The sequence below is a fragment of the Pteropus alecto genome, unplaced genomic scaffold (genome assembly GCF_000325575.1).
Source record: "Pteropus alecto unplaced genomic scaffold, ASM32557v1 scaffold190, whole genome shotgun sequence".
NCBI classification, from domain to species: Eukaryota; Metazoa; Chordata; class Mammalia; order Chiroptera; family Pteropodidae; genus Pteropus; species Pteropus alecto.
Genome location: NW_006430462.1, coordinates 5508316 through 5521152, shown reverse-complemented (window position 1 = coordinate 5521152; position 12837 = coordinate 5508316). Strand labels below are relative to the sequence as shown.

At 41.7% G+C, this 12837-nt stretch overlaps 1 protein-coding gene across 3 annotated transcripts in view; it reads right to left on the bottom strand.

The window, feature by feature from the left end:
• SLC5A1 (solute carrier family 5 member 1) overlaps positions 1-12837 on the bottom strand; it is a 57137-nt gene that overhangs the window by 22398 nt on the left and 21902 nt on the right. For all 3 annotated transcript variants that reach the window (XM_006904953.1, XM_006904952.1, XM_006904954.1), the window contains exons 3-5: positions 8734-8838; positions 8072-8131; positions 6803-6907 (exon numbers count right to left, since the gene is read on the bottom strand). In XM_006904953.1, the coding sequence (XP_006905015.1) occupies positions 6803-6907; positions 8072-8131; positions 8734-8838 (270 nt within the window). The remainder of the gene's footprint in view (positions 1-6802; positions 6908-8071; positions 8132-8733; positions 8839-12837) is intronic.

Here is a 12837-nt window from a genome sequence, read left to right as displayed (position 1 = left end):
ATGATCGAAAATATAATGTAAAGGAGAAACTGACAAAAACACAATTATAGTAGGGAACCTAAATATCCCATTGTCAGTTATGGATAGATTATTCAAACAGAAAAATCAATAAGGAAATATCAACCATAATTGACACATTAAACCAATTGAACAAAATCAACTTAAATTGAAATAGAAAATTATGGTCCTCTAGACTGGAAGTCAGCAAACTTTTTCTGTAAAGGGTCAGATAGTAAATGTTTTAGGCTTTGCAGATCACACAGTCTCTGTTCAACTCGCTCAACTCTGCCTTTGAAGCATGAAAGCAGCCATAGATAATACATCAATATATGGGCATGACTGTGTGCCAATAAAACTTTATTTACAAAAACAGGAAGTTAGATTTAACCCAAGAGCTTTGTTCTCATCACTTTGAAAGTTTGGCTGAACGACATCCCTGAGACTCATGAGAAACAATAAAAATATAGACCCGGTTGGAAAACCTCTTAGAGTAATGGAGTCTGACCCTGAGCCTTGGGCAGGTTGTTTCATCTCAGCTCTGATGCTTTGAGATTCTGTCATATATGTTCGCATTTGCTCCCCATTCTGGTCCTAGTTGTATCTGAGCACCCACTAAATCCTGCCTAGCAACGAGGTTTGAGATGAAGAGCTCCATTTCTCAATTTTCTTTTCATTTATGAAAGTGAATGGCCCAAGCAATGAGCATTCAAACCTGAAGCAAGAACCAAATCTCTTAGTTTCACCCAAGGATCCAAAATGGACAGTGAAATTGCTATAAAAGTTTATTGCAGTCATGATCTGTGATAACGGCTGCAGGAAACACAAACAGGGACATTGAGTCATCATGCGTAACTCATAAAATCTGAGGCTTTATCTGAAGTGATTGTGCACATTTGAATAAGATATGTGATGCCAGGAACTTTTATAGAACAGAATGCTTCTCAGAACTCAATGAGGTAGAACTCAGGTGGAGCTAATAAAATTTAGAGGTGTACATGGAAGAATAATCAAATTTAAGTCTCAGAGCCCCAAAGGATGTGGCCGCAAGATAGCAACCATGGTCACGACCCCACACCACCGCTGCCTAATGGCCAGGGTCACACCTGGGCCCTGTACTTGAAATGCATTTTGGCTTTCTGTCCCATCAGTTTTACACACTCTGAATACCACATCCTCCCCAAGCCTTCCTAGCTGGTCCCTGGTTGCCATTCTTCTTACCCATCACAAACTATTCATGCCTCTCCATACACACAGCAAAATTGATTAATCTTTGTGAGCAATGTAAATCCCTGACTTCCTGTCTTTGTTAACGAACAATTCTTTTCTTTTATCCATGAACCCTGAATCATGTGCACCTTAATGTGAGCTCATGGCGGCTACAGCAACATCAGTGTAAATCTTTTAGTTTATGTTGCCCTGTGACCCGTGGTGATTCTGAAGTCAGCCAAATTTATAAAGGCAAAGCCTTGCCCATCTGAGCCTTCTCTGCCCTTCCCTGCTATCTAGACGTCCCTCCTTCAGGTCCCTCGTATCCCCGGTATGCAGCTGGTGTTTTCTCCTCACAGTTCTCTCAAATCCCACTCTCAGAAACTCATTGACGTTGTAAGGTCATTGCACTGACTATCTTAATTTTTCCCAAGGCCTTGAATTTTAACCTACTCCGTACTAAAGGACTGAAAGACTTAGAAGACAGGCATGGGTACATAATGTCAAAAGGTTTGGATTCGGTATTGGGGACCCTGCTTCTCATCCTAGTTCTGCTACTGTTTAAGCCCACAAAGTCCCTTCCCCAATCTGGACCTCAGTTTCCCCATTCATAAAATGAGAACATAGGACATAGGACTAAATGATCTATCCCATTCTGTCATCCTACGCCTTCATTCCATCCACAGAGCAGAACTGTGAGGAGAACACAGACTTTGGAACTAGAGACACTAGGTTTCAATCCTGGCTTTGCCATACACTAGCTGTGTGATTTGGGACAAATTATCTAACTTCTCTGAGACTCACATTTCTCTTCCAGAAAGTGGAAAATGAAATTAAAATTCCTACTCGTGCAGTACTCTTATGAGAATTGGAGATAGGATAAGTAAAGCCCCTACTGGAGACTAAGAAGAGACTGGCATTGAGTAAAGGGCAGCTATCATCTTTCTTGGGCATTATTCAAGGGATTGCTGGTTCTTGGAAGCAGGAGGAACAGGTAGGACACCCGGCAAGGCCTCCAGGAAGATGCCCCAGAAATCACACAGAGAGAGAGAGAGCAGCCTACACCAAGTACTATTTAAAAGCAAAATACAGAAAAAGGTGACTGCTAGGGAATGGGCTCCATCAGGACCTGAGCTAAAGGAGGATGTCTCTCACTACCTAGGAGCTTCCAAGTCCAGGAAGGTTTAATCAGTAACCCAAACAATAGATGAGTCGATTGGGGAGGCAGGGAGTGAGGCTGGGCACTTCATTTATTTATATGACTACCCCTACACAAGCTTTGAGAACAAAAAGTGCCCTTTCCATGGCAACTGTAGTCAACAGACTTTAACCAGCTTGAACTGTGGACTTGGAGAAGTCTTGCTTCCAAGAAGGGGAGTCCAAGTGCTGTCCTCTACATGCTCATTAGGTAGGTGCCACCTCACAAGCTGAAGAGAGGAGCTGTTCCTTTACCAACTTCCTGCGAATTCCACCCTTGCTGCTTACACTCCTTTTTCTCCTTTTATATTGCTGCCCTCCCCTCTCTCAGGAAAACTGACTTCTCCACCCGTCCCAGCACTTTCTAATGCAGGCTCTGCACACTGTTCTCTAATAAAATAGTAAAACCCAGGGTTTTCATCTTGTAACTAAAAACTAACCCTGAAGGAGAGGAGGAGAAAGTGAAACAGGTGGAACTGTCCCATTGGCAGGGAAAGCACAAAGGCACCAACCAGGGCAGTAGCCATTTAAATCAGGAAGCTGAGCAGGGAGTAATCCAGGGCACTGGTCCCAACGCCGAGACAAAGCCCTACTGGCCCTCTAGGCAAGAGTGTGCTTTCATTGAGTTGTGTAAAAAAATATATATGCAAGACCATTCCATGGGGAAATGACAGTCTCTTCAACAAATGGTGCTAGAAGAACTGGATATCCACGTGCAAAAGAATGGAGTAGGACCCCTACCTCACAGAAAAAAGAACTCATAATGGATCAAAAACCAAAGTAGAAGAGCTAAGACTATAAAACTCAGGAGTAAACATAAGAGTCCATCTTCACGACGTTGGCTTTTGCAGCGGATTTTTTTGGTGTCACTGAATCAATGAATTCAGTAACAGCAAAAGTATGAGCAACAAAAGTAAAAGTAAATAAAATGAACTTCATCAAGATTTAAACTTTTGTGTAACACTATCAAGAAAGTAAAAAGACAGCCTACGGATTGGGATAAAATATTTGTAAATCATATATCTGATAAGAGTCTACTATCGAGAATATTAAAAAAAAAAATTCAACTCAACAGCAAAAAAGACAAACACGCATAAGAAATGCAGTTAGTATTAATGTAATGGCAAGGTGGAGAGCCAGAAGAAAGAGCAATTAGGGGGATTGTTTTACAAATTATATAAATGTCAAACCAATGTACTGTATACTTAAAATTAATAATAAAATAAAATTTTTAAAAAGTTTGTTCTTTATAAATGGAAGTCTTCAGTGACTTGGGAAACCAAAGGCCTACTCAAGGGCTCAGATTTTATGTACAAGCTTTTATTCCTCCTACTCTATGCAGACTCCACCTATTCTTGTTTCCATGACAAGGAGAGCCTAGGTAATTAAAATTAGGTTTGTCTTCATGATGGTTTAAGAAGATGGATAACTTTAATTGCTTGCACATGGAGGGAAGAGAAGGGTCTCTATTGCCACCTGCTGGGCTCCATGTTTTCTTCAGCCTCTCCAGCCTCTGGCTTTTGGCTTCCTTTGCAGGCTAAATATCCTCTGAGGTTTGTCAATTTTTCTGTTTCAGTTTGTATGAAACATTGTCACAAAAAAGAAAAAAAACTTTAGCTTTCAACATCAACTATCAACTCATGCTAATTCATAAACAGGGACCATAACTAAACACTTCCCACAGCACTCAATGGCTTCCAAGTGTTTTTCATTAAATCTAAATGCAATTTTAGATTGCATTTAGATTTAATGAAATCCCAGAATGCAATTTTAAGGGAATATTATTAATCACATGACTTGATTAGCCTTCAACGGTGTAATAAGTGAATTGGCTCATTAAAAATAATTTTCTTCTTTCTAAGTAAAAGAAAAAAAGACTAACAATCGAGTGACACACAATATAATATACAGATGTCAAATGATAACGTACACCTGAAAATTATATAATTGTATTAACCAATGTAACCAATAAACTTAATTAAAAATTTTTAAAAAATAAAATAAAACATTTAAAAAAACATATTTTGTGCATGTAGGCCAGGAATGGAAGGCAATAATATAAAAGGGAAAATAATTGTGCCAGGCTAAAGTCACATATATATAATTTCCTTTAAAGAAAATACAATCAAATGCAATGTATAGACATCATTTGGATCAACTGTAAGAAGACATTTTTGATATAATCAGGAAAATCTGGACATAGACCAGATATTAAACTACCTAAATTAAGAAATTGTAAAATTTTGTTGTGTAGGTAATAGCATAATAGTTGAGGTTTTTAAAAGTCAAAGTGCTTCTGAAGAATTTGCAGTGAAATGACATGATGTCTAGGACTTGATTTAAAATATTGATTAAAAAAATAGAAAAGGATAGATGTACCAAGAATGGCAAAATGTTGATCATTATTAAAGCAGAGTGATGAGTATTAGGTCCATGAGTGCTCATTATACAATTCTATTTCTGCTTGTGTATGTCTGAAATTTTCCAAAACTAAAAAAAAAAAAAAAATGCAAATGTTATTTTATATTGCTTTCTCTGCTTTAAGTAAGCAGGAAAATGAAAACGCAAGCAGCTGTTTTTCATAACCCTACCTAACAAGAGCAGAAAGTTCAATTCAGATCCAACCGGACTCAGATTTTAGCCAGAGAAGATCTTTTGCAAGGTAATGAGATTGGTCTAATCTCAGCTTTGCTGCTGGATAGAGAAAGACAAGAAAAAGGAAGAAAACTGACCATAGCCAAAGAAATAACCCCTCTGATAGAGCAGTGAGCACTTTGAAGCTGCTGGCTAAGGGAGAAAGCTGGAGCCATTCTCTTGTGATCACAGAAAATGCCACTTCTCTCCCTGTCCTTGGATTTGGCAGTGGGTTCTAAGAAATAACACCAAAAGCATGAGCAACAAAAGAAGAAAAAGATAAATTGAACTTCAAGATTTAAAACTTTTGTGCATCAAAGGACACTACTAAGAAAGTGAAAAGACAACTGACAGAATGAGAGAACATATTTGCAAATCATCTATCTGACAAAGATCTAGTATCCAAAATATACAGCCTTCTCTCTAGCTAGGTTAGGATGCTAAAGCAACCCAGGGAGCTTCTCACAGAGACTGTAAAGGGTTCTCATGTTCATTATCTTATCTTACATCTCAATGACACTTTGTATTTTCAAATAAATCCATTTGATCCTCACTACCAGACAATGAGGTAGGCAAGGTAGCAATTGTCATCCCCATCTTACCCATGAAGAAGCTAAGCTCCGGAGAGGTAAAGCAATACACCATTTGCCCCAGGTCACCGGCTGGTGAGCAGGGAGCAGACCTGGAGCCCAGGCTCCTCCTCCACAACCCTATACTTCCTCCAATTACTTGTCTACATAGTTTTCTTACCAAGGTCCTGATTTCTTTCTCTTATACCCTATCATTCACATTGTCCTTCTTTCTCTTTTTTTCACCTCACCTTGAGAATTAAAATATATATATACCAGGCAAAACCTATAAGGAAAGTTTTTTCTTCCTGCCATCTTTTGGGCTGTGAGGGAAATATCTCAGAACTTCAGTGGTCTCCTGGCTCTTCTGTTTTGTTTTACTATCAAAAGCAGTTGACTTGCACACTTTTAAGGAAGGAAAAGTGAATTGAAGAAAGAATATAAGACTCACTCCAGTGGGTCAGCCCAGAGCTCTGTACAGCTCTCAATGGCCAACCAATCCCTGAGATATCGCAGCCCTACAAATTGGAGCCTGCAACTTCAGGTTGACAGGGAGACAGGCTAAATGGTAAGGAGAGCAGCCCCAGAACCTGGGTTCAAAGAGAGTAGAAATCCCCCAGAGGGTTAGCAACTGAAGGCCCAGGGAGCTGATTCCAAGTGAATATAAGAAGTCTCGTGCAGTAAAAAGGACAGCAAGCTGGAGTCAGAGTTCTGGGTTCTATTCTTGATTCAAGATCCTGAGCAAGTACTTCCCATACCCAAGGTTTTTGTTTCCCTGTCCATAAAAGAAGAGGGAGAATCTCTGACGTACCCTCAAGGGTTGTCACTGACTGCTCATGTTTAAGAGCATCAGAAATGTCACCTGGAAGCAGATCCTGACCCTGACAGGGCACAAAGGCCCACAGCAACCACCTCTACATTTGGGGCCAGGCTTCAGACATCCCTAACTTCCTTATAATCTTCTATTCAGCTTTCACTGAACCTTCCTGAATCTGTTTATGTTTTCAACCTTGTCCACAGTGGAGGCTAAGGAATCTCACATATTGGCTCCTTGATGCATGAAATAGGACTTTACCCTAAGGAGTAAGAAGGCTTAAGGAATCGAGTTAATGGAAACATATAGTGCTGTCCCTTGCTGGACCAGCACATGCTAAGGAGAAAGAGTGGGCAAGTTCTGAGACAGCCAGTGGACTCACCGAGATCTTGGTGAAAATGTAGAGCAACAGGGACAGAAGAGAGAGGTAGACCTGGATCCGCTTGCCTCCAAATCGCTTCTTCAGGTACTCTGGCATTGTCACCACCTGCGTAGGATATAAGGGAGGTCACCACCAACCAGAGTGACCAGAAGGCCCAGAGCAAGCAGAGCAGTGGCATCCACAGTGGTGTCAGAGGTGTGATCAAGGCTTAACCCTTGTTGGTCAGAGAAGTCTGCAGTGGCCAGATGGCTGTCCTCCAGCCATTTGCTCATCTCAATTCCACATGCCTTACCCTGCAGAGGTAGCTGCATATTATCCCAGGATTTGGAAGGCACCCAATAAACATTTTTTTTAATGAACACATGACTACACATAACCAAGAAGGCAAATCTTTTTCCTGGAGGAGGAGTGGATAAATAGATATATATTCCCATACAAAGCACCTACTATGAACAAGACATCATAACAATGGTAGCATCTTTTCAGTGTGCCAAACAAGGTGGCCAAGCTGGGTATGTGTTTCACCCTGCTCTGCACACAGGTCTTGCCAAGGATTGTGGCTGTAGGCCTGCTTGACTGTTCTGCTAGTTCCTTTCTGCAAATTCCAACCACACTCTTGTCTTGTTCCTTCAACTTTGAGCCTGCTGTCTCCTGGGATCAGGCATGTGTCACAAACAGCCTCCAGAAGGTGCAAAGTCTGTCTTGTGTTTCTTCCATACTGCTTTCAATAGTTACACATAGTAGGTACTCTTATATTTCACTGAGGAAATGACATTAAAGCTATCTTTGGTAAAATGTCAGAGAGCTTTTGAAGAAAGATAAAGCATCCAGTTGATAGTTGAGTACCAGCTGCATTCTCAGCAAACAAGAGCTGCTGATATAGGTGAATGAAGGGGAAATATGGTTCTTTTTCTCATGCTGCTTCCCTCCCAGAGACAGAGGCATACAGTTATATATCATGAGCAAATGTATGGCAGTGCCTTATAAATATACACCCGGAGTGAGGGGCAAGATGCTTCAAACGCCTCTGAATGAAATGAGATTGCTTAGGAAAGCTTCCTAGAGAGATGAGTAAGTCATGACTGAGTGGATCTGTTTAATGCCCCTAAGAGCAGTCAAGAACTTTATAACCTGGGAAAGAAAGCCAAGGAACAGGTTTTCTCTGCCATTTATCCCATAAAGTCTCCTCTGCCTTCCAGGAGGACCAAGCTCATGTAGATACAATATTTGTCTGTATCTTGGAAATAGAATAACAGAAAAGATACTTACCCCAGCCTTAATGTAAATGGGGACAAACAGCCAGCCAAGCACAACCACAAAAATCAGGGCCTGAAATTGAAAAAGAGGTGGAGTCAAACCAGGAGGAACCTTATCCCAACCTGCTGCCTGGAGGGCCCTTAGCTGCTGCAGAACAATCACCCAGCATTTTCTCTTTGGGCACTGATGTCCCTAGCTGGACATCAGAGACTGGAGGAGCCTTTGCTGCCTAACTGGCCCATGGGAATGGCATCCAGGCAACCGTGGAGGGGACCACAGGCAGCTGCCCACCAACACCACAGCTCCTTTTGCCTCATCCCTGGTTTACAAGGATTAAAATACCATTTGGAGACCTTTTTAAAAATGATAATAATAATGGAAACCTGGTAGTAAGCATTTCTAAACCTCCAATATAGCCAAAAAGGTACAGGAGGGTTTGGCTTTTTAAGAGAAGAAAGAAACACTGTTGCTGCCGTGTCAATGATTTTTTCATGCTACTCTACTGGAAGGGGAGAAGGACCTTGGGGCTTCTGAAACTGTGCCCCTCCTTCGTCTGCATCCTGGGTGGCCCTGAGAGGTTCCCTAACACTCTGAGTATCTTTGAACATAGATTGGACTGGCTACTGCTAAATTTCCTTCAAGCTTGAGGACACACTGTCTTGAGTGCTACTCACATTCCATTCAAAGCCCCCAGTGGCGATGCCTGCAGCTGCTCCAGTCCCCGCCAGCCCCACAAAGTGTCCGCTTCCAATGTTACTGGCAAAGAGAGAAGCTCCAATCTGGAAACACAAAGACAGAGTATGGTGAGGACTCTGTGCTCCACCAGGACACTTAAGGGTGGGCCAAGGAGAGGAAAGACATGTCAATCAAGAGAAGGACAAGAAAGAGTAGAGGCAGGTCAGGAACTTGACTGTGCTGGCACCACTGGTCAGAAGGCGGATGTGGCTCCTTGGGTAATAATCGTGAAGATGAAAAGAAAAACACGGGGAAGGGACAGGGGTATGTATCCTCAAAGCAGATCATCTGTGAGTCCTTTGTAAGCCCAACACTCAATAGCAAAGAAGACCTGGGAAGGCTCACGGCCCACCCACTCCTCTAGAAGTCTCTCAAGAGGCTGTGGTTTCAGGAGCAGGGCCTATGTCATTCAACTCTGTGTCCTCCAGCACTTCTGGCTTGAGACCTTGACCAATACAGACTCTCAGTAAAAGGCAACAGTTTGATGAAGGAATCATTTAAAAGGAAGCCTCTGGGCCTTAGTTCTCAGAGAAGGCAGGCAGCAGAGCCAGTGATTTCCAAGTGACTCCTAGCTGTTAAATTCTGTAATTCCACATACCCCCAAGTAATAAGAGATGAGATTAATAATAAAAATAATTCTCTAAATTGATACAGTGTTTTTATTTTTTACAAAGGTCCCAGAGACTCCATAGACACATGTACAAAACACTGCATTTTTCAAGGATATACATATGCATCAATACATAGCTAGAATACAGATTGGAAGGACATGTATTAAATACCCAAGAGTAGGAGCCTAGAAAGGGGAAGGGGAATGGGATTGTGAATGAAAGATCAAGGGGAAAATATTGGGTGAAACAAGAGAGGGCTCTTGCACAGACTAGTCATGATAATGTGCCATCAACTCTATTACATCTGAGGTCCAAGAGAACTCCAGAAAGTTCTAGAGTCCTTTTATACCCAGGAGGACATGGCATAGTAGTATTTGATAAATATCAAACTAGTGTAATTATCCTCATTCTTGCTGAGCTGATATGGAGAAGCTTGTACTTCTTTATCTAATGTTCCCAAAATGGTCCAAATCTGGAACAAAACACTTATGTCCCAAAAGACAGATGACTTCAAGAAACTGTCCTAACTGTACCTTACACCCAAAATAAGGCAGTGCGTGCTTAGTGCCATGTCAGAGAAGAGGGAGATCCCTGAAGGCCAGGCCAAAAGGAGGTCTCCAGAATGATGAGGAGATAGTGTAAGTGCCTTCGTCATTCATTCAACAAATATTAACCTTAGCATCTACTCAATCTGTCAAACACTATTCTAGACACTGGGGATTCTGCTGAGCAAAATCCCTACTCTCCAGAAGCTTATATTCTAACAGAGGAGACATAAATAAATAAACGAAAGGAAGGAAGGCAGGAAGGCAGGAAGGCAGGAAGGCAGGAAGGCAGGAAGGCAGGAAGGCAGGAAGGCAGGAAGGCAGGAAGGCAGGAAGGCAGGAAGGCAGGAAGGCAGGAAGGCAGGAAGGCAGGAAGGCAGGAAGGCAGGAAGGCAGGAAGGCAGGAAGGGGAAGGAAGGAGAGAGAGGGAAGAAGGAAGGGAGGGAGAGAGAAAGAGAGAAGGAGAGAGAGAGAGACAGAAAGAAAGGGCAGGAAGGAAGGAAGGAAGGAAGGAAGGAAGGAAGGAAGGAAGGAAGGAAGGAAGGAAGGAAGGAAAGAAAGAAAGAAAAGATCCAAGAGGGGTAAGTACTTGTGAAGAGAATAGAGAAGGTATGATAGAACGACTGCTTTAGATTGGAGAGTCAGGGAAATTTCCCTCTGCGAGAGTGACCTCAAACCTGAGATCAGGATGATAAAAGAAGTCAACCATTCTAAAATTAAAGGAAAAGCATCCTAACAAAGCAAAGACCCTCTATTGGGAAGGTTATCATGGTTGAGAAGCAGAAAGAAGGCCAGAGTGACTGGAGTGTGGTGAGCATGGAGGGTAGTATGAGATGAGGTTGGAAGGCGGGGTGAGGATACATCACATAGGTCCTAGCAAGCCAGTTTAGAAGGTATGGATCTTATTCCAAGTGTAATGGGAAGCCACTGGAGGGTTTCAAGTAAGGAAGAGACAGAATCTAATTTGCTTTTAAAGATTGCTGTCAAGCATATGGAGAGTGTAGTGTTGGGGAGAAGGAAGAAAACAGAGATACCATGTAGGAGGCCATTGTTGCATCTGGGTGAGAGAGGACAGCAGCTTGGTCTCGGGTGGTAGCAGTTGAGACAAAGACTATCGTACAGATTGGGATCTGTTTCAAAAACAAAGCTGTTGAGCCTCTTGGTGGGTCAGATGCGGGAAATGAGGGAAAGTATAATCAAGGGTAACTCCTAAATTGGGGCTTGAGCAACTGGGTGGATGCCATTCATGAAGAAAGGGGAATTGTGCTTTAAATATTGCCACTTAAGAGTTTTAATCTTTTGTTATCTGTACTTTAAAATGGTTATACAACATAGGCATGCTTGCCTTTGTTAAAAGAATAGGACCTCGTAAATTTTGCATAAAGAAGTAAATTGCTATTGCCTCTGCCTACAAGTGGAATTCTCATGGTATCAAAAGTTCTATTGCCCCAGACTGCACTTTGTCCCCCTTATAGCATAAACATTAAAATACTTTGTGAGTTAAAAGAAGGAGAGGAGGAGGGGGAGTAGAAGGGAAAACTGGGAGGAAAGCAGACTGTTTAGAAACAGCCACCTTTTTCACCTCAAAGCTTAATGGAAATAATAGTTCACTTTTAATCAAAATTCCCTTCTGCACACAGCCTGCCTGTCCTAACCCATTATCTTTTCATTTATCATCTCTCACTCAATAAATTATTAAGCCTAATGTTGTACTATTAAGAACATAATTATCAGTAATGATTAACTGCATTAACCTTAAGTTCAAGAAGTCCTCTCCAACATCTCCCCAAAGGGGGACATTGGACTTTAAGCAGTTGCAAGCTTTCCTGGGGTATCTCTTCACAATCTGGTAGAATAGGGGCCAGGAGAGCTTTGGGGGTACCAGAATGTCCAGGGCACAGGTTAAGTTCATTCTTGCCGACGGCAGTGCTATCCTTGGCCTCATCCTGGACTCCCTCCCTTTGCCCCATGACCTGAACTCAATCATTTACCAAAGCCTGACTCTGCCCTTACAATGCCATGGGAATATAGCACTTTTTCAATTGCCCCATGCTGCCTGTCATTATCTCTCAACAGGACCATAGCAACAGGCTTCTAGATGACCTTCAGTCACCCACCTACCCACCCACATGGCCAGTTACCTCCTCAAAACAAAACTCTGATCATATCGATTCCCTATTCAGAGACCCTCTCGGACTCCCAAATGAACCTGCCAAGCAGACTTCTTGGAAACTCTAAGTTTAAAGACATAGTCCTAGGAATTTAGCAAGATTTCAAGTTAAAGTCCTATTTAGTGATATGAAAGCATGAACTTATAAATTAAAGTTTGAATGCTTTGTTGACCTCTTACTACCCAGGTGATTATAACATCTGTGAGCTTCAATCTTCTCTCATGACAGGGTTGTGCAGGAGTCAAAGGAGATCATGAATTAGTAATGACTGACACTCAGCTGACCCTCAATCAGTATCCTTTCTCTTCTCCAAGAGGACAATCATTTCACCCTCAAAGACAATTTACAAAATCTACAATGAACACTATTTTGGTCTGAATTATGTTTCCCCAAAATTTATATATTGAAGCCCTAACCCCTATTGTGACTGCATTTGAAGATAGGGTTTTTAAGGAGGCAATTAAGGTTAAATTAGGTCATAACATGATAGGACTGGTCCTTACAAGAAGATGATGCCAGAAATCTCTTTCTATCTCTCTTCACACGAGTACAGAGAAGAGGCTATGTGAGTGCAGAGAGACATCTACAAGCCAGAAAGTGAGGTCTCACCAGAAACCAACACTAACAACACTTTGACTCCAGAACTGAAAAAAAAATTATATTTCTGTTGTGTAAGTCACCCAGTCTGTGATATTTTGTTATAGCAACCCATGTAA